Source organism: Notolabrus celidotus, chromosome 3 (genome assembly GCF_009762535.1).
Source record: "Notolabrus celidotus isolate fNotCel1 chromosome 3, fNotCel1.pri, whole genome shotgun sequence".
In the NCBI taxonomy this organism is placed as follows: domain Eukaryota; kingdom Metazoa; phylum Chordata; class Actinopteri; order Labriformes; family Labridae; genus Notolabrus; species Notolabrus celidotus.
In genome coordinates, this window is record NC_048274.1 from 36,452,047 (window position 1) to 36,474,088 (window position 22,042).

Sequence of the window (22,042 nt, forward strand, 5' to 3'; positions counted from 1 at the left end):
ACTTCTGGCATGTCAGAAGCTCTAGACGGCTGACCACACCTTCTCCTTGCAAGGTGAAAGCAGGGCAGGAATTCCCACCTGCAGGGCTTCTTTTACTGACTGCGCCATCATAAAACGGCATGGCAACGTGCTGAGTGATGGGGGCTACTGAAATACACATATATACTCTCTCATCAGCCTTAACAGTATGACCACCTGTGCAATGTAATGCAACCAACATAACAGCTCTACCACAAATCATACTTTAAGGAAACCTCTACATTCACATTTTCAGTTTTTGTTGACACATCAGAAGTCTTTATTGTACTTTATGATTTTTGTTGAAGTCATATCCTGACATCAACTTCGGCCAGTGGGGGTTTTCAAGTGAAACTTTATAGACAGTTGTCAGTGAGCTGATTTGACATGTCCTCAGGTCTTGGTTGTCAGTCGAAGCGTGCAGTGTGAAGACATAAGTCATAAGCTGCAGTTATGTGTCGTAAACGATTCACTTGTACAGTGTCACCATGGCAAAAACTGAGGAGGACCCATGTGCAGAAAAATTAAGGTTTTAATAATAAAGAATAGAAGATATAAACAAAACTATTAAAATGTTTAAGAAACTTAATCCAAAAGACAAACACAGGGAAACAATGGGATAAGGCAACACTACACTGTAAACCAGAACAGTCATTCCAACTCATATTCATTAAGGGTACAGCCCTCAAAACCAGCTATTTATTTGAACCAACAATTAATGATTGAGTTATCCAAACGTATAATGTTGTTTTAATTATATGTGGATACATTTTCTTGAGTTAATATCCATGTCTAAATAACAACTTTTAAGTGTACAGAGGGACGCTGTGTATGACGTCATCAACGTCTCCACGTAAGTCTTCAAACACTTGAAAAACCACAATGGCTGTGCTTTGCAAAGAGGCGAAACTAAACTGGAGACACAAGGATTCAGAACTACAAAATAAAACAGGAAACACAATACTAGACTAAAAAACACAGTAAGAGACATGGATCACTAAACACTCAAGAGAGACGAAGGATAACTAATACAGAATAAACATGGGGAGGAACCAAGGTGGCCTGCACGGTGTTGCGGTGGGTAGAGCTGTTGCCTCGCAGTGAGAAGGTTCCTGGTTCTAGTCCCCGGTCTGTGTGGTCTGTGTGGAGTTTGTATGTTCTCTCTTCTGTGCATGTGTGGGTTCTCTCCGGTGGGGGGAAGCAGTTCCTCCCACAGTCCAAAAACATTTTTAACAGGTTAATCGGTCACTCTAAATTGCCCGTGAGTGTGTCCGTCTGTCTGTCCATGTTTGGCGATCTGTCCAGGGTGTACCCTGCCTGCCACCCGAAGTCAGCTGGGATTGGTCCCCCGTGACCCTGAAATGGGATAAGCGGTCAAGATTATGGATGGATGAAACCGAGGCATGAAACACAAGGACAAAACTAAACTAACATGACATGTACTCAGTTTCATCTAATATGTATGAATTCAAAATATAAAAAATGTAACTAATACATTTGAGTTGGAAAACTTGAAAATAAAAAAAAGAGAGAAAACAATTGAGTAAACTGAATAGTATTTCATTATTTCAGTTATGCTCAAAAATGATATTTCAGCTACTTAAAAACTCTTAAGTGATCAGTTACCACAAACATTTAGAGTCATTTTAACTTGTTCATGTTTACAGTGTAGGATAAAGAAACAGGGTGAACACAAGCAAGAGTTACAATAATCCAACCCAGGATAGATGAAACAGAGAAACTAAATACACTAATTAACACAGGTGTGGAACACAGGACACAGGTGAAACTAATCAGGTTAATCAACAAGGAGGGAAACAAACAAGAGCAGGAAGTAAAACTAAACTAGAAAAACAGGGATCAAGAACTTCAAAATAAAACAGGAAACAGAACAGACGAGGCTATGAAACATGAGAAAACACACAACACAAAACATGAATCACTGTACACAAAGGGCCTGATCTACTAAGATCCCAAATAACAAGCGCTAATTTGCGTGTGCAAATAATAATTTTGCACGCGCTATTTCTGGGTGTGTTGCGGGTGATCTACTATGACTGCGTGCGCAAATGATAACAAGTGCAAAAGTGGTGCGGACTGCCCTTTAATGAGGATTTTGTGTGTGCTATCGGCTGTCACCATGGAGAGTTTGAGAGAGCAGAGTGGTCTTAAGCAATATATGAAGTTTGAAGTCATGGAGTTGGAGATCTTTTTGGAGGAGGGAAATAAACACATCGGTGAACTCCAGTAAAAGTGAATTCTGTGAGAAAAAACAGAAGATCTGCTGATGAAATAAACGCATCTACTCTACTCCAAAACGCAATCAGTGTTTTGATGGAGTTTAGAGAGCGATTTGATGAGGCTTGTCCCTGCTTTTATTTTTTACTCTTCCTGTCAACATTACACCTTCTGAGCGCTCATTCTCTAAGTAAAGACTAACTAAGAACCCCTTGATGAGCACGGTGGGACAGGAGAGACTGAGTGGACATGTCATGTTATCTAGTGAGAATGACAGATCAAAGAAAATGGACATACAGCGCATTGTGGGCAAGTCTGCGGAGCTTAAGGCTCCTTCAAACAGTGGTGAGTAGGCCGAGTACTTCATATTGATTTTTTGTTTGTATGTGAACATGTGGGCCGCTGTGCCAATTTTACTAAACTGTATAGCTGTTGATACAGTGACCTACTGTGCTCTCATTAGTTGAAACATTTTAAGTGGGTGTCAGAATGATGCGGTCGCTATCCGTGGTGCTGAACTGCTTTGACTTTGTGTTGTTTTATTTATTTATTTGTGTTGTTCTCTTGGTTTGTTAGACTTCATGTCCGTTTGATTGACTTCAAAATGACATAACTGTGTGTAGAAACTGTAGTAATGCTTGTAAGCCCCGCTGTTGCAGGCATGTTGTAAAGTTATGATGAGCTTTGTAGTGACCGCAGTCATGTGTGCATAACGCTGTGCCAGTTTGCACCTGCCTTTCAAACGTGCTAAATATAGATGCAAAACAGGTTTGATAAATCACATTGCGTGTGCTAAATGATTACATTTGCATCTCCTCCTCCCAGTATTTTGCGCGTCCTGATCATCTACATGTATTCTGCATATTCATGAAGGCAAACGCGCTAAATGGATAGCAAGTGGTCATTTGACACTGGCACTGCTTTGCGTGCGCTATCAAGTTTGCACGTGTTTTTATACACGCAAACCTTTAGTAGATCGGGCCCAAAGAGGATATAGGGTAACTTATACACAGACAGGGAGGAAACAAGGCATGAAACACGAGGTAAAACACAAAACAAAACATCAACTCATGACATACAGAGTGAGTTCACTTTCCTCCCTGAGGTTCATAAAGTTGTACAGTGTGTGCCATCAAATCCTTGATGCTGTGCAAATAATTAAAAATGCGTGACTGAGCAATGAAAATGTATCTCCTGCGCTCCATATTTGTCCAAATGTGATCAATTTTTGGAAACATGAAAAATTCTCATGTTTTTTCTGTCAGCCTGGGTGACGTGTTCTTTTATTACGGTGAGCACGAGCCGTGTGTTTATCTTGACTTAATCCCACATACATCCTCCTGTTTCTCTGAAATACACAATATCAGGAAATGTGTATTAATCCCTGAAAACAGTCCACAAATAATTCCTGTATTTACTTCCATTTAAATATTATTTTCTAAGAACCACTAAGCTTTTCAGAAAAACGGTATATTTTCGACCTGTTTTATGTGTTTACAAGGAGCCGGTGCACTGAGGACTGAGTGAGTAAACGCTGGATTTGTAGAAAATCATATAAAATATGAAATAAGGCCGGCCTCATTGTTTCAGAGCTGTGGTAAAGCAAGTGAATATGCCATTTTTAATCTCAAAAAACCGGGCTGCATCAAACAAACGATCATGTTGTAGATCACAGTTAGTTTTTGGGCACACGGTAACACTGACAAAGAATCAACATAATGACATTTAATCTTTTACAAAGCTCAGGCTCTGTGCTTACCGAAAGTGTGCTCAAAATAATATGTTTTGTACTTTTGAAGTACACACTTGAAGGCTTTGGTTTTCTGTCATGGTGCTCTTATTTGTTACACAATGTCTGCCAGGTAGGTTTCCACATTAACAAGGCTCAAGTGTTTTGGCCTTTCACTCTCTCTGCCTTGACGAGCTGAACTTAAGTAGCTCAGTAAAGATACAGTTGTTGATTTTTTTGAAGAATTTTCTCTGAAGAAATGGCATTGGGCAGTTTACTCATAACTGTGTAGTGTTGTCATACGATTTAATACTAAAATATTTAAATATCAAGTGGCTTACAGGCTGGAGTATGTGACTTTTCCGGGGAAGTGATCTGCTGAAAAGCTTTATGTAACACAGACAGACTCAGGACGGCAAAATGAATAAGCAAACCGCTACGGGGGACGCTTTTTACATATTGAGTTTTATTTTAAATCCGGCAAAGATGCACACACAGACTGGATGAGATGAGAGGAAGATGATGATTCAGTCTGGTGCACGCTGAGCCATTGTCACTGCCACAGAGAGGAATATTACCCCACCGACAAGCTTAACTGCTGACCAAATCTATCTCTGTCTGTCGCCTACTTCTTCTGCCTCTGCTTATGTGTCCCTTGAAAATGTATTTATGATGATGTGATTCCAATAAAAAAAATATGATATTACCGAGAAACATCAGTTGGTATTGTTTGTTTATTAATAGATAAAATATGATTGAATGGAACCACCAACAAATCCAATGTAAATAACACAAAACAGAACAAAACAGTGCAGCACGGTACAGTCAAAAAACAACATGGGGATTAAAGAACAGCCCAAATATTACACAGAACCATAAAAACATACACAGCATGTCAAGTCTCAAATAGTAATGAACAGTCAGCTCCTGCTCTTTGATTTATAATAAATAAAGAAATTATGTTGACAGGATATGATGAATTAATGGGAAATGGAAGGAAGCATTGTTTTCAGGTGCCCAATCCACCTCAACTGACTCCTGTCCATGCAAAGGAGTCACGACTCTACTCTGAGCTTTCCTGGATGTCCGAGCTGTTATACACTAGTGACAAGAAAATGAAGCCCTGTGTATGTTAAGTGTAAACTTAACTTATTCATTCATTATCTCCCTGTATCTCTCTGCATTTCTATCTCCTCCTGCTTCTCTCATCACCTGATCCTGAGTTTTTACTCTTAAAAGTATCACACCAACCAGATTTGGCTGCAACTTAATCAACCAATCATCCTTCTGCTTTCAGCTTTCAGCTCTCCACTCTGCTCTCTCAATCTGTTTTTCAGCATGGATTGTTACAACGCTCCTCCAGCCCAGTCCCCTTCAGTCCACCTCATCAGAGTCCTGGTTAAGTTCCTCAGATGTCCGACCTTCATCACCTCCTGCATCCTTCCTTCACCTCCATAACCACCAGTGTCTAGACTCCATCAGGGGAGTCCTATCTGGCTCTCAAGCTCACCCCACTTTTGGATATATGATATATGCCATGATGGGATCTATCACCAAAGACGTCCTATAAACTCCTCCTTACTTACAAATCCCTGCATGCCCTTGCCCCCAATACCTGGCTGACCTCCTCCACCAACACACTCCATCCTGGAACCTACAGTCTTCAGACCTGGGTCTCCTCTCCATCCCGCGGACTAAGCTGCGGCCTTTTGGAGACAGAGCCTTCAGTGTGGCAGCCCCCACTCTGTGGAACTCTCTCCCTCCCGACATCCACAGTACCCCAACCCTGGACACTTTTAAAGAAGCAGTCAAAACGCACCTTTTCCTCAAGGCCTTTCCCCCTGTGAAGAGACCTTGGGTTTCTTAAAAGGTGCTATATAAATACCAGTTATTATTATTATTATTATTATTATTATCATTATTTTTTATTATTATTATTATTATTATTATTATTATTATTATTATTATTATCATTATTGTTATTGTTATTATTATTATTATTATTATTATTATTATTACATTTGAAATTCTGTTTGTTCAACTTGAGAAATGAATCAACTTGAGCAAACGTTCAGTCAACAGGACTATATTTTAAATTAACAGTTGTTATTTCTCATCCATCTCATGCACACTCACTCACATGCCCTGTTGTCATTGTCTGGGGCTGTCATTGGGAAATCAGCTGATCTTAACAAACAGCAGAATCTCATCTTCATCATAAGTCAGTGGTATTTCTGCTCTTTCTTAAAATGATGCTCTTTACTCTTTAGTTCCTTCATGCTGCTGTTTCACACGCCCATCCACCTCCCAATCACCGCCTAGTCTTCAGTCATCCATTAATCATCCACTGGTCTCAGTAAAGTCATCAGCCAGCAGCACCAGTGTCTGGACTCCATGGAGGGATTTATGCTGCTGTGGCTCAGGGCAGACATCTGTTGATCACAAATAATCAAGCCCAAGTGCTAAAGACGGTCACTATAAAAAACTATAGAGCTATAGTGGAGAGCATGCATTACAAGCAGAGGTTCTTCAAAATTGCACTTAAGTTTAGCACTCCAATTCATATACTCCATGTATTATGATTAAAAAATGGTCTTCAATGAGTCTACAAACCTCCCCTGACATAGAACCAAACAAAAAACAAATGTGTTAAGTTGTTTGTTCTTTAGTCTACACGGTGTAATGAAAATGAGGTTTGATTATTACTCTTAAGAATTAATGCTGTCAGTTATTTCTTAACAAGGGGGAAAGTCTGCCAGTGGTCTGAGATAATTAGTAATTAGCAGTGATATGATTTCAACGAGATCAGCATTTTCCGTCTTTCAAAGAAAATTCCTGTGAGCAGGTAGAGCAGTCTTAAACAGGTAAAATCATTACAGCTCTCTGGTGGTTCTTTTTGTGTGTGTTTCAAGTGGGGAAAGAAACATCAAACCCAGCCAAGCCCACAAGCTGCATTATACAACATTTACACTCATTTATACTCATTTGTTTTGTACAGAAGTATTGGATGGTTGCCTGAGGAGTTGATATATAGTATAATGATGAAGTTTTAAGTCAGGATAATGACTCAATCATCGACCACTTCATTCTCTGAGGGACATTATTGGAGAGCCTATCTATAATTTCCTAACTGTATGTATCCCTTGACATCAAACCGCAAGATTCATTGCTGGAAACCTGCAGAGTAGACTCACCTGCACCTGCTGCTTTTTAATGTTATGCTAAACACTGCTGGAAATTCACTCCCACACAAAACCAAACTTTGACTGAATATATGAACATAGTTTTGGTATAAAGCCCCAAACTTGAGTTGCCCAATGACTGCTGCTTTAAACTTCAAAAGTGAACAGGTTGCTGAGTTTTAGACACAGCACAAAAGCACACAGGAGACTTGCACTTTGGAGGTGTTGGTGTCCCTGCAGCATGCTTTGGACCCACAAACGTTTCCTGATTTAAAAGCAGGTCTACTCACTGACATTTGGGTTTTGTTGATTTGATATTGAAATCTGTGCTCATGTGGAGAAGAGGTGTAAAAGTGAGAGCTCATACATGAAGGTGAATAACTGTTATTACATTGCAGGTGTTATTTTTACTTTGCTGGGGACCCTCAATAACGTTTACAGCCCTCTGGAGACCAAGAGGTCCAAAACAAAACACAGTAGGTGATGAACATGTTCAAATAGGCCACTTCACTGTGACATCAAGACAGCTCTGGGGTTGATCTGAGTCCCTGCCTCGAGCTATAAGCCTTTATTTTCTCTTTTCCCCCGGAGGCGTTTTAAGGTGATCGATTTTTACATTATTTTAATCCAATAGCCTGACGTGTTATTGGAAAGGGGAGTGATGGATCTGGACGTGCAAGACCGGACATTGATCACTGAGAGAGGGGAGGCCGACTTGTTTCCCCGAGGATCGCTCTGACACACACGAATAGACACGCACACACATTTGCTCGCACAGTATTGTGCGCTTTTGGCTGTGACAGTGTGGGTGTGTAAGTGCGCGCACACGCACGACTTGTTTCGACACAGCCTCTTTGCTGAGAAGTTCATTTCCGATGAGAGAATCGGTTATCGCTGCATCACTCTGTAACAGATGCATTTCGCTTGATGATTTAGGAATGCATGCGTAAAACAGTCCGTTATGTGTGATATCCTCGTGATGAGTAATGTCTTCTCGGTACATTTGAGAAGCAAATAATTTTGATTTCCTTATGAAAACTGCTTTGATCCGCCTGAAAGGAAAGCCGACGGCGCACAGTTTGCAGCAACTCAAACGCAAGATGGATTAAGTGTGAGATCGCTCGAAAACAACGCACGCTGGAGAGGGCGAGGAAGAAAGCGGAGGTAAGCGCGCACTCGAGCTGCAAGAAGCATTTTTTTCAGTTACGCGCAGAGGCAGACAGCGCTGCTGGTCAGACAGCACACAGAGGAGAGCAGGAGGAGGACGCACAGCGCAAACACGGAGACAAAGTTCTCCTGCGTCGAGATGAAGTGCTGTGCCAACAAATATCTGCATTTCCTTTTCATGGAAGTTTTGGATAATAAAGGGAAGGGGGAGAAATATCCTGAAGGAGGAAGTGCAACCATGGATCTCGTTGTGGAACGAGCGCTTTAGTGCAGTGGAGTCAATGAGCTATCCAGTCATGATTTGGGTCGCGTTTTTACCCTTTATTGTTTCGTGCGCTTTTGGGAACAGGACCACGGAGCAGGTACCGTTCTTTCATGGGCATGTATTTGAGAACTCGTCCCCGGGATCCCGGGTCAACGGATTGAGCGTCCCGTTAAAACGGTTGAACTCTAACAGGCTGTGCGGTCCCGGGGACTCTGGATCAGCGGCAACACATTTTAAACTCCTGGGAGACGGGAGCGAGAGTTTCCGTGTCTTTGCGCACCACAACCGGGGGCATATTTTGTTGAAGACTTCTGGGGTCCTGGACCGGGAGGAGCGGGCTGGATACGCACTGGTTCTTGGATTGTGTTGCGGGCAATGTGCGGGACCTTCCCGGGACGGTGAAGAAGTGTCTCCGGTGGTCGCAGAGGTGGCGTCCTTCAAGGTGGATGTCCTGGACACCAACGACCATAAGCCCACCTTCCCCGGTGCCGATGTGAAACTGAGTCTAGATGATGCCACTGCGCTCCGCACGGCCATCTACACTGTCAGCGCGCGGGATGATGACAGTGGAAAGAACGCGGAGCTCATTTACTTCGCACTGCCAAAAAACGGGAGTTTCTACGCGGTGCCCAAAACTGGACAAATTCTCCTGGTGGACTCTATCCTTGGTCTGGACGAAACCATTAAGTTCGAAGTGTTTGCCCGGGACCGTGGGTGGCCACCTCGCACGAGCCAGGGCATAGTCATAGAGATCAATCCAAGGCAGTGGCCCGTGTCGAGCCCCCAAACAGCAAAAAGAAAACCTGCATCGCAAATTAAAGTGCTTGAGCGAAAGTCCAGGTCACTACTGGAACCAGACAGCCCTGTTTTCATTAACGTTTCCGAGGATGCAGGGATCGGTTCTGTGGTCATGAACCTGAACCCGGTAAGGTTTCAGACGGCAGCGTTTGAGCTCGTGGAGCCCGACGAGGAAAGCTCCCCGGTCAGCGTGAGCCGGGACAGCGGGGATATAGTTATATCACGGAGGCTGGACCGAGAGACTGAAGCGCTGGTGGAGATCACAGTCAAAGTTCAGGATAAGAGAGGTAAGCTACGGAACGAAAGCGCACGTGTGAGAGTGAGTGTGCCGGTATGATGGAGTGTGTGAGGAGGAGAGTGAAAGGCAGCAATGAGCATAAAGGTTTGCGCTTTTTTTCGCTCATGTGCGTGCTCAGTGAGTCAAGTTGTGTGATGTTTTGGTTGAATTTGCTCTGAATCAAACAAGTGGTATTCTCTCCAATGTTATTCTTTACATATTTGTGTTACTTGTAGATCAGTGCGTAAAGACGCACACGGAGAGAGATTGTCTTTGTAAAGAGTAGCCAATTTATCTTTAGTCCCTGGATAGAACACATGTTGTGAGTCATGTTGCCTCCCATATTCTCCCTGTACTCCCCTTTTCTTGGTCACAGTGTTCATTGAAACCTTGTTCTGTTTCAACTGGGCAGGATACTGTTTTCGCTAGTCGTGGAAAAAAAGGAGTGTTCGCAAGCAGTGATAATTTATTTGACGGTGTGTGTGTGTGTGTGTGTGTGTGTGTGTGTGTGTGTGTGTGTGTGTGTGTGTGTGTGTGTGTGTGTGTGTGTGTGTGTGTTGTGTTTTGCTAATTCATATCCCTATTGGAAAACAATTTTTGAAGCATTATGCCTGACTATCCAGAATAAGGCTTTGAAATGTGCGGAAGCCCACATAAGGTGGAAACTCTAACGCTGTTGTCTCTGTTGGGGCTCTTGACTCCTGTTGCTGTGGTAAGTGCCACCTCGAGCGAGTGCTAACCTCCGAGGTATCTTGTAAAACTTGCTAAATCAGTTTACACAACTTGAGCTCCAAGGCGGCCTTACATCCATAACAGACCATAGAGGCTCGCCCGGGGGAGTCTGGGTGTAAGCGGTATCAGAGTGCGTGTTGTTTACAATAGAGGTTAACCTGAGTGGCATTCATCAGTGTTGATGATGATTCATGTGCTGGGATAAATTAGGATAAAGGGATTGTGTCTGCTGCCGATGCCAGCAGCAACAGATGCTAGGATGTCAGGGGAGAAGCGCTGCGCGCGACGGCCACCGCACCAACAGGTTAATTATTACCTGCGGATAGAGCAGAGCGCGAGCAGAGACAGGGAGGGAGGTAGCGTGCAGACACATTTACATGAATTAGTGCACGTGTGAGGGATACAACACGGATCTAATGTACAGTAACACTAAGCACAGGAGACAGGACTAAAGTTACAGCCATAAATGTCTAAGATGAACTCAGAATCGTGATGTCTACAGGACGGAGGGACTGTCTCCCGAAAACAGGGGCTGTTCAGGAGGTGGCCAAGGGCAGTATAAGCCCTCCTCGAAACCTGATTGACCACTTGTGGTGCCCCTTTAAAATCCTGAACAGTGGTTAGCTTTTTCCTTTGCTTTCTTAAATTGTGAGTTTGGACACACATACTTCATATTTTTAAGTCTTTAAAAGATTAAGCTCAGAAGATGCTGTAACTTTTTTTATGTTAAAAAAAAAAAAGTACATGCTAAAATAAAACATCTGCATTTCTCTACACGGTTTGTAGTTTGATCAATCTAGTTAGTAGAAATAACACAGAAAGAGAGATGTGATACAAACATGTTTTTTTATTCAGGTTGGTATGTGGACATGTATTTAATGCCACCTTTGCACAGGTCAGTGCCCCAGTCAGGCCACCATTCAAAAACACTACACACCTCTGTCTGAAAGAAAGACCAGCTCTCTTCCTCCACTAATTAACTAACTTACTGACTACACACTTATAACATTGGAAGTGTGATGCAAACATACACCAAACTGGATTGTGTATGTATAAAAATAATCATTATTTAAGTTGTGTAAGGATATTCAGTAATGACTGTAATGATGACATTAAATTGTGTGTTGTGAGTGGTTATCACTGTGTAACCATCCATTTCTAGTTTAGCAGTTCTCCAAGTTTTAAATCAGTTAGTTCAGCAAGTGTCCTGCTTTAGGGTGTGTTAAAGTTGAGTGGCTGGTTATGGACATCTCTACTACTGTAAAAAAGAGAGACAGTGGATGATTTGAAGATTCAGAGACTGATAGTTCCACTAAGCTAACCACTTCATGAACATGAAGGGACATTATGATGATGAGATCTTTCTGAAAAAGCTGCATACTTGTAGTAAATGCCCCCAACTGGACGGCAAAAGGGACATGTTGCTCACTGGATGCCTAGAGAAATACTCTGATCCACAGGTTCAATTCATTCAATTTTATTCTACATATTCAACCATGATTATCTCTTGTTGTGCAGTGTGGTGTACTAATAAACAAAGCTAATATATCATTCTATTGTTAACTAAAATAAATGGAAAGAAGATTGAGCTGGATCACAGCCCTATACAGCAGAATAATTGGCAGCCGTTATTATCATCTTACTGGTTCCTACGCCGACTGGTTACTGTAATCCAGCTGTTGTTGTGTATATCTAACAGTACGAGATGTCTTCAGCTTCATTCACAAGATTCGTCACACATTCACATATTAACAGCGATTTTCGGGTCTCATCTATTGACGGTAGCTATAAGCTATAAGTGAGCAGCGCATCACAGTCACTGCCAAAAAAATGTTCCTTATGGAATTGGAGTTGGATTCATATCTCACCAGCATCTCACAAGTATGTGTGATTAAATTTGAGACTGAAGTAGAGAACTCATACTGTTATGTAAACACAACAACCGCTGAAATACGGAAACCAGTTAGCATAAGAACCATAAGTCCAGCAGGGCGATAACACGTGTCTTCACAAGTTTCTCTACATACCTCTGTTTTTATGAGCATCCTCGTGTTACTTTCTGTTAATATTATGGCTCTTAAATACACCTCAGAGGTAATTAGCCACCACAGTGCGTAGTAACCTAATGTCCACACAGCTACGTCTGCTGTCCACTGTAGTCACTTCTTGCTGTGACTATGATTTGGATTTTTTTTGTGTTTGGTTTTTGTTTACAGTTTGTTTGCATTTGATGTGTCCCTTCTTTAAATAAGGAGTTGATTTTGCTTGTGTTATAAGGACAGTAATATCATAGACTGTATAAAATATTGGAGTAGTATGTGTGACGTCATCCATCTGTTTCTGGAGCGCTGTTTTGAGGCCAATCGTCAGTGGGAGCCATATTGCTGATGTCGAGCGATTGTGACCTAAAGAGGCGGGCTTTGAGCCTCCTAGCCAACAGCTACTGTGTTCCCGCCTGTCAGTCAAGGCAGTTGTGCCTCTCATTGGAAGACTCATAATCTCAATATCTTCGAAACTGCCACGTTAGAAAAAAATCCACCCCCCATACAGTGTGTGCCGATCCAGAAATGAGCTATCCAGACTACACTTGTTTTTGTACCAGGCTGTAAACATGTTTATTTCTGCTGTAAAGATCGACTTTTTCAAATTGGTGTACATGTGGTTTCTGGTACTTCCGGAGCCAGCCTCAAGCGGATCCTTGATGAACTGCAGTTTTTAGTACCACCGCATTGGACTCATATTTTTAGACTGGAGGTTGCCACTCATTGCATCTCTACACCTGATAAAATTTAACCTGTTACAGTTTAGTTATAGTATTTTTCTCTGTCACCAAACAAAAAGCCTTAGTACCTGCTAAAAACAGTCATCACCATCCTTGTCACCATTCCCGAGAAATGAATCTGCCTATCTGTCTCTCTGTCCATCTGTCTGTGTAACTACCTTTGCTGGAAGCTTGCAGTTCCACAGCTTGTTCCATTAAGCCCAGTTAACAGCATTTGACTGGAACAGTGACCTAATCAATGTGACCTATTGGTCTTGGTAATGTGAACTGTCCTGATGCAGTAAAAGAAGCTGAGCATGCTGTTTGCACACAGCGCTAATTTACTCTTAAAGCAATGTTCACTATTTGTTACAGTCATTGCCTTCCGAAACACATCCATACTGATGTGTTTCAGTGTTTAATGGGACTGTTGCAGAATCCTCTGAGATGATGATCTGATTTGATGTAACTTTTGTTGAAAGCTGCTTTTTGCCTCCAAGGACGCACTCAGTCGGGGCATCTGGCATCAAAATTCACCCAAATTACGATATTGTAGGCAGGTCTCCAAACTTTTTTTAAAGTATAAAAAAAAAAAACCAGTCGATTAAATGTGTCAGCAGATGCTGTTTTCTTTCCCTGCACTCTGTCAAAAGTGAAACTACTTTAATCCTTTCTGACAGACCGCGGTGTGTTCTTTTTCTTACAAATTAACAGAAATCCAACACACAGGAGACAGCTCAAACAACGCTCCTGTCAAGAATGACTCTCCAGGATAGTGGTGGAGGAGGAACAAAACAAAACATTGTTTTGTGATAGTTTTTAGAAGATGTAAATGCTCTGAATGAGAGGCAGCGGAAAAAGAGTTGTGTGGATTTTGATGAAATGAAAGTTAAATGCATGGAATGTGAATAATGATGTGTAATCCAGCTTAATCCATCCAGATGTGATAAGGATGAGTTATACATTTAGTGTAAAAATGGCTTACTGTATTTGCAGATTAGAGACACATTACATATTGTCACTCATGTGGCCTAATCCCTTTATGACCTGTACTGGTTGTGTGATTGAATCTTCACTGTGTTTGGATGCATTTGTATCTGAATTGTGATGTGTTTTGCTTTAACAGCCTCAATGTTTATACCAATTTTCAAGAGGAGGATCAGCCAAACTGATACCTAAATGGATGGGTTTCTAAAAAAAACTCAAAAGCCTAACCTTTATGTGCTTGATAGGAGGGGGGAGGGGGGAAGTGGGTTGAAATATATTCCCATGACCTGACTGTTTACTGCGTCATGCTGAAAGATGCGAGTTTTCATTTCCTGGCTTAGCTGCGGGTGGAGGGGGTAGTGAGCAAGGCTCAGCTCACTGTCTCAGGCGTGAGGAGCGCAGCATCCGCTTGGTTGTCGGTGGCTCGGTTGAAGTCCTTTAATCCGTTTGGAGTGGAGAGTCCTGATGGAGCCCCGACCTCCCTCCATCTGCTCGCATTATCCCTGTAATCCCATCTCATTCTCTCTGTCTGTCTCTCTGTCGCGCTCTCCCTCCCTCTCTCTCTTGCTCTCTTACTCTCTCGTATTTTTACTCTCACTCCAGGGATTTAGTCTGAGTGGAGGCACAGTTTAACACAGAGAGAGAGAGAGAGAGAGAGAGAGAGAGAGAGAGAGAGAGAGAGAGAGAGAGAGAGAGTTCCTGACATGATTCTTCGAGGGACAGGCCTGTGTGTTTGTGAGTGTGAGGCTAGAAGTACTGTGTATCAGGATCTAAGGTCACTTCTTCTTGCCTGCCTTTGTATGCGCTTACTGCTGAGCTTCAGGAGTGTGGAGTCAAGTGTGTGTTTAGTTGTATTTTTCACCTCCCATTTAGAGCTACTTTAGTAAAATGTTGTTTCAGCTGAGGTCATGGTTGGAGGTGAATATGAAATGGTGATGGTAAAGATGAGGGTAAAAATGTCGTCCAGCAGTGAGTGATAAAAACAAGCTCTGTCGGGTTGAAAATTAGTCACATATAGGGTAGGGTTTCTTCTGGATGCACAGCTGCTTTTTTTCATCCAAACAGACCGGTACTTCTCCACACTTACTTTCCTTACTTCCCCACCATAAACTGTTTTTTGTCTGTTTATTCACATCCAGCCTAAAACATATGAACCCTTCATAGTTTAGTCATATGCTATCACCTTAAAGAGCTCTGGGTGACTCTTGACCTTCCCCAATGGTGCTTCTAGGTACTGCGGGGACTTGTTATTGGCACAGTGATCAATGATCTGATTAATATGATCAATGATTTAAATTATCTTTATTGATTATTATCACACCTTACTGGTACTCTGTAAAATCTAAGCACATCCTGACACAACTGTTTACATGTTATCTGATGAAACGTTTGCAGCATTTTTTTTATACCTCAAACAGTTCCTTAAGGTTAGTCTGTGAAGTGACTGTTGCAAACACTTTAACATCTGTGTCAACGCGCCCTTAGGCGGGGCTTGCACTGAATCTGCTTGAGGCAGTTTCTGAACTGATTTTGAGGTTCAGTTTCAGTTCTGCTGTTGTTCGCCTTGTAGTGCACAGTGGGGAATGAGGGCCAATCACAGCCCAGTCAGCTGCTATCGACTTGTCAGATAAATTCCTGGCGAAGACATATTTTGGTTGGCTAACTGCATCATCTCACACAGTAAAAGCAGGGCCACGAGGGTGTCCCCTAACTTTAGTTTTTTTTTCCTTGATTGTGCCTGGGGAAAATGGCAGTCCACATCTGAAGGCACCACAGTAACTTAAGCTAGTTTGTTTCCAACTCTCTGTTAAACGGACACATTTTATTTTCTTCGCCTTCCAAGCCGACTGCCAGTCCTCATGACTCCTCCCTTTTTAAAGGTTTCACAGGATGCATAGATCAACACATTTCTACCCTGTTAGCATTGTAGCAACAGCAGCTTGGAACAATTTGGACCTCCTTCTTCTTTGACTTCTACCTCTGTCATTGGGAGTGCAAGCTTTATTGACAGCTGTCAGTGCTCTGTTCAGATTTATCCCTGACAGTGTGAGGACTCGGGTTGGGTTTGGGGATTATACTTCACAGTGTGAGCACATCACAGCCTTGGTTCATGTGTTGGTCGTTTTCATTTGTATATGTGAGTTGACTTTCACCATGACATTTGTACATTTGTACAGTTTAAGTGTTAGTTTATTTCAGTCTATCTTTTAACATTATTGCCAAGGTTTGCTATTGTTGTTTATTTTAGGGTTTTCTTGAGCAGCTGGTATGTGATGCCTTCAAGCATGTTTTAAGGTAATTTTGAGCTTTTATAGTTGAAGGTGTACCTCAGTGTCTGTTACAAAATTCTTAATGTATAGTTAATAATAATAATAATAATAATAATAATAACAATACATTTTATTTATATAGCGCTTTTCACAGAACTCAAAGACACTTCACAAATAGCACACAATAAAAGACACAATAAAAGAAACAAGTTAGAAACACAGTGGAAATAAAAACATTAACAATTAAAAGCAGTTCTGAAGAGGTGTGTTTTGAGGTGGGATTTGAATGTTTGGAGGTCAGTGGAGTTGCGTATGTGTTTGGGGAGGGAGTTCCAGAGGGCAGGGGCAGCAATGGAGTAAGCCCTATCGCCCCAGGTTCGGTGCTTGGTCCTACAGGGTGGGGAGAGGAGGTTTTCATCAGAGGAGCGGAGAGCACGGGAGGGGTTGTGAGGGTGAAGCAGGTCAGTGAGATAGGAGGGGGCCAGGTGATGGAGGGCTTTGTAAGTCAGGAGGAGGAGTTTGAAGTGAATGCGTTGGGGGACAGGAAGCCAGTGGAGGTTTTGGAGGACAGGGGTGATGTGATCACGGGAACGGGAGTGAGTGAGTAGACGGGCAGCTGAGTTCTGGATGTACTGGAGTTTATTGAGGACTTTGGATGATGAACCATATAAGATGCTGTTACAGTAGTCAATTCTGGAGGTGATGAAAGCATGGATCAGGGTTTCAGCTGCAGCGAAGGAGAGAAGTGGGCGGAGTCAGGGGATGTTTTTCAGGTGAAAGAAGGCAGTTTTGGTGATGTTAGTGACATGTTTTTCAAAGGTGAGGTTGGTGTCAAAAATTATACCGAGGTTTCTAACATGGGTTGATGGAGTCAGAGTGGTGTTATCAAATGTGAGGGAGAAGTTTTGGGTGGTTGTGGTGAGGGATTTGGGTCCGATGATGATGATATCTGATTTGTCGCAGTTTAGTTGAAGGAAGTTTTTTTGCATCCAGGTTTTAATTTCGGTAAGACAGTTAAAGGTACTCCTCAGCTGTTTCTTCATTGTTTCCAGGAAGTACTTTGTTTGGGAGTGGAACCTGGTCTCTTGGGTGAAAGTCTGGTTTGTCCCATAGGTTATTTAAGAGGTAGACATTGGTCACATACTGCTCTCTGTGGACCGAGTGAGCTTCATCATTTGAGGTTATTGATCAGCTAATGACTTTAGTGTTAAGCTTTGATTAGCTCTTCCTGTTGGCCAACATCTTGTTCCTCTCCACCTCCACCCTCCCCTCCAAAGACAGTCACTTCTGTTTCCAGTAAACCCACATGAGGCCGGCCAGTTGCCAAACTCAATGCTCAATACTTGGATGCCAAAACCAATGAGTGATGTCACGACGGCTACATTCATTATTTAGACAGCCTATGACCACGATGGGACACAGACTTAAACACTGTGTAGCATCTTTAAGTTGTGGTGTAGTTGAGTTTGCAAACTATTTCCTTTTTGATGAAAATAAAACAAAGAAATCAGGATTTAACTGTAGTCGTCGAATATGTTTCAATGGTATCTGAGATGCTGAGAATCAATTAGACTGACCGTCCTCAGTGAGATCAGCAGTGGGAGAAAACTCACATCACATTAACAGAAATCTATTTTAAGTAGTGATTGATTGAATTATTCCAAATTGGACTTTGCTGCAGTAATTACGCACAGCCAACTCTCTTTTTAGCTTGAGTCAGAGATGTGTTACACATCATTTACACACGGTGACATGAGGGGTATTTGAAGTCCAGCTTGTGCTGCCAGACTGCAGCACAGTCCCTGCTTTGCCAACATCAGCGTGAGGAGATTTTTCCCCCATTTTTATTTTCAGGTTTTTTTTTTTGTTAGTTCATTTTTTAGCTTTGTTTCCTGCATGTCGAGTATAAAGACGTGTTTGTAATTTAATATTTGAGGAAGCATTCTCTGTGCGGTTAAACCAGAGTTCATTCAGACTTCCTGTTGTCATACGATTAAAATTTAAGGAATAATAATTGTGTTTAGTGTCTTTTATTAACAGTACGACTCATGTTGAAATCTTAAGCTTCTCCTAAGTATTTAGTTTACTTCCATTAATATATGCATACCGTTTCTCTGTATCTGAATTTGTGATATATTGTCAATCCCAAAGTCACTCAATTCAGCACCTTGGACAGCGCCTCAAGCTTCACAATGTGATGACAGGTATCCTGTTAGTCACAATAACTATGCATGTTCAGGTCAAACTTTTACAATAAAGCTGTAAAGTGAGTGATAATAAATAAAAGCATCCATTTATATTTATAAATAAAGCTTGCATTTAAACATTTTACATTTTGGGACTTGTGGATGAGCACCAATTGTCACATTAAATGGTACCTTGCAGAACAGTAGCAGACAGATCGTCTCTCATTAGGGCACCCAAAGGCTTGGTTATGTTAGGCTAAGAAATACAGCTTAGAAAAAAGTACTTCCTTGTAACAAAATTGAACTTCTATTACTCAGACACTTATTATATTATTAAAAGGCACTCAAACTTCACTATTTAACATGCAAATCCAACCCAGATCCCCTGAGGGAGACCTCTGTGTCTCCTACCCCCACACTGAGCAGACTTTGACTCTTTGTAACAGGTCAGCAGACTCTATTTAAACATCACAGCATTAGCTTATGGACAGGGAAGGATGGAAGCCAGAGGGGAACCTTCAGAGTTATATTGTGATGCTTTGGAGCCACTAAACATGTTTAACCATATGAGAATGATAGCAGGTTGGGGCTTGTGTCTGTCAGATCATTTATAATCAAGTGGTAAGACTGTTTTTGTTTGAAAAGAAAAAATGCAATCTTTTGTGTTTCTAGATTTATATTAAATCAGTTATTACGTTGAGGAAATACAGCAGAGTAATAACGGTTTTAATCAATGACCTCCAAGATTTTTAAATTATCTAGCGCATTTATAAAATTTGGTGATGAATGAGCAATTCACAGGCGTAAGTTCTACTGAGATGAGAAATGAATTCCAGGAAATCTGCCAGCAGATTGAGCAGTTTCTAGGAACTCGTGAACGAGTGTCTATTGTCTCTTTTCCTTTTTCAGTGACTTTAGACTGCTGCTGTGTGTGCATGCATGTGTGTGTGCAGCACATGTGTGTGTGCATGCATGTGTGTGTGCAGCACATGTGTGTGTGCATGCATGTGTGTGTGCAGAACATGTGTGTGTGTGTGTGTGCATGCATGTGTGTGTGGAGAACATGTGTGTTGTAGCTACCACTGGATTCTGATTAATGAAGAGTAACAGCTGGCTGTAATCAAATAACTGTCAGTTGATCTTACATGGAGCAACATGCACACACACACACACGCAGGCACACACACACACACACACACACACACACACATATTTGTCACAAATAAGCACATGAAGTACTTTAGTACTTTTATATTGAGTCATCTGAGGCTCAAAGACACACACACACACACACACACACACACACACACACACACACACACACACACACACACACACACACACACACACACACACTCAGGCACACACATCAACACCAACTGTATATCCATTTACAAAATGTAAAACTGTGCTTAATTGTGAGTTCCGAGTTGCCAAATTATCCTCCCGTATCCAGACAGATGGCAGCGAGGGAAGCCTGTTAGCTGCATATGTTCCTCATCTTTTGTTTATGAGGATGTAACACAGTTTGGATGTATGCATCCACCTAACAGCATAAATAGTTCCTATTTAGCACGTGTGTTCAAACAATGTGTGCACATGCATGGTTTGATGCATTAACCCTGCACATAAACCCGATGCAGAGAGACTTCAATGTTTTATGGCTGATTTATTTTCTATCCTACACAACATGCACACACTGATCGCAAAGTGCAGTTCATCAGGAGAGGGCACACTTTTTGTGATGCCCTTATGATGTATAGTCTTTCCCCCCTCACTCTCTTCCATGCATGAAATTCCTCTGGCTTCCTTTTTCATTGTTTTTGTATAAATGGTTCATTAAGAAACATCTAAATTCAAAAGTCTGGGCACTGCCATCACAGCAATTATTTAGCTTCTAGAGGCATTTCTCGTTTCTCTTTATGCACTTCTTTCTCTCCGCCTCTGTCAGTTGGTTCAGAGCCTGCGGAGAAACACAGAGTCAGTTCCAGTTTCCTTTGCTCACATTCAGATCCGTTACTTCAAATCTTTCGCCGACAGTTTTGCCAACTGTCGTTTGTAGAAATCCAAATTCTCTGCTTCAGATACAGTCGGATGAGCTGTGGTGGTGCTGGGTTTTACTGGCACATTTTAATGGCTGATAGAGAGTCACTGATTGATCGGCTGTGAGCACACAGAGGAGTGGAAAATGCTGTTACTCTCACTTTGGTTCCAGTAAATATGATAGACAAAATCTCAGTTGTAAAGAGTCATTAGAAAAATGGGCACCAAGGGAAATGTGAGGAGAACGTGAAGTTTAACCTGCACTCATTGAGAGATAAATGACTACAAAATGAGATTCCCCCCGGTCAAGGTGTTGAAAATATATTTTTGAGGACATGTTCAGCTATCTGAGCTGAACATGTCTCAAAGGGAAAGCTGAGGTTGGAGACATTAAAGGTGGGGACAGAGTGGTGGTTTGTGATCCAAGAAGGGAGTTTATTTTAAGTGTGTGTCCTAAAAGAGGCTGAGGAACCGTTTGATCTTAGACCTGAGTGAGTTGTGAACAGTGTTGTGAGTAATGCGTTATACTCAGCAATATATTACTCTAACTCCACTGCTATTTGTAGCAGCTAGTTGTGCACCTAGTTACATTTCAAATTAAATAATTCTGTTCAAATTACAAACATTTGAAAGAACTCATTATAGTAGTATAGTCTCTTATTACTGGTGTTAAAAGTCTTTAAGAAAATTCATTCAAAACGCTGCAGCCAGGATTTTAACCATCTCAGAGTCCTTTAACTCATCTACGAGTCCTTACATAATTTAGCATATTCTTACATCACTGACTGCCTGTCATTCTGAGTCCCCACTCAAACTCTCAGATCTCCCACTGCCCCCCTTTTAGAAGTTCCCAGAGTGTCGCTCAAGAAATCTGGTGAGGCAGCTTTTAGTTCTTATTGTGGAACAGTCTCCCTGTGGATCTTAGAGAAGCCAACTCTTGGAATTTTTGAAAGAAACACTTTTAAACTTGGCTTTTAGTTGAGGTTAACGTTGTTATATCAAAATGTTGTCACAGTGTGTGATTTTCATCATTTGTTTGTTTGTTTATTTGCTTTAAATGTCTCTTTTATTTATTTTGTGTGTATTTTGTTTTGTTGAGCACTTTCTGCTGCATCTTTACAGGAAATAAACAAATGATCATTAAACCTATTATAACACAAAGCAAACGCACAATGGCTGATAATCCTGTCTGACATACCAGCATTATTTGCCTGTCCTACAGGTAAACGACAAGAGTATTGTTGTGAGCTGTAGTCTATGTGCAGGAAGGAAAACTTTGTCTATTGACAAGACTAATACTTCTAACCTTGCAAAGCTCATGTCAACTCTGCTACTCTTAAATAACTAATGAGCAAAATATCTGTGAGATGAGATGCAGGGTATGTTAGT

The 22,042-nt window shown here is 41.6% G+C and overlaps 1 protein-coding gene across 1 annotated transcript in view; it reads left to right on the forward strand.

The window, feature by feature from the left end:
• Positions 1–8,551: 8,551 nt before the first annotated feature.
• Positions 8,552–22,042, forward strand: part of LOC117810091 (protocadherin-1-like) — a 43,908-nt gene continuing 30,417 nt past the window's right edge. Inside the window, exon 1 of the mRNA XM_034679696.1 lies at positions 8,552–9,684. Within this exon, the coding sequence (XP_034535587.1) occupies positions 8,616–9,684 (1,069 nt within the window). The 5' untranslated portion in view covers positions 8,552–8,615. The remainder of the gene's footprint in view (positions 9,685–22,042) is intronic.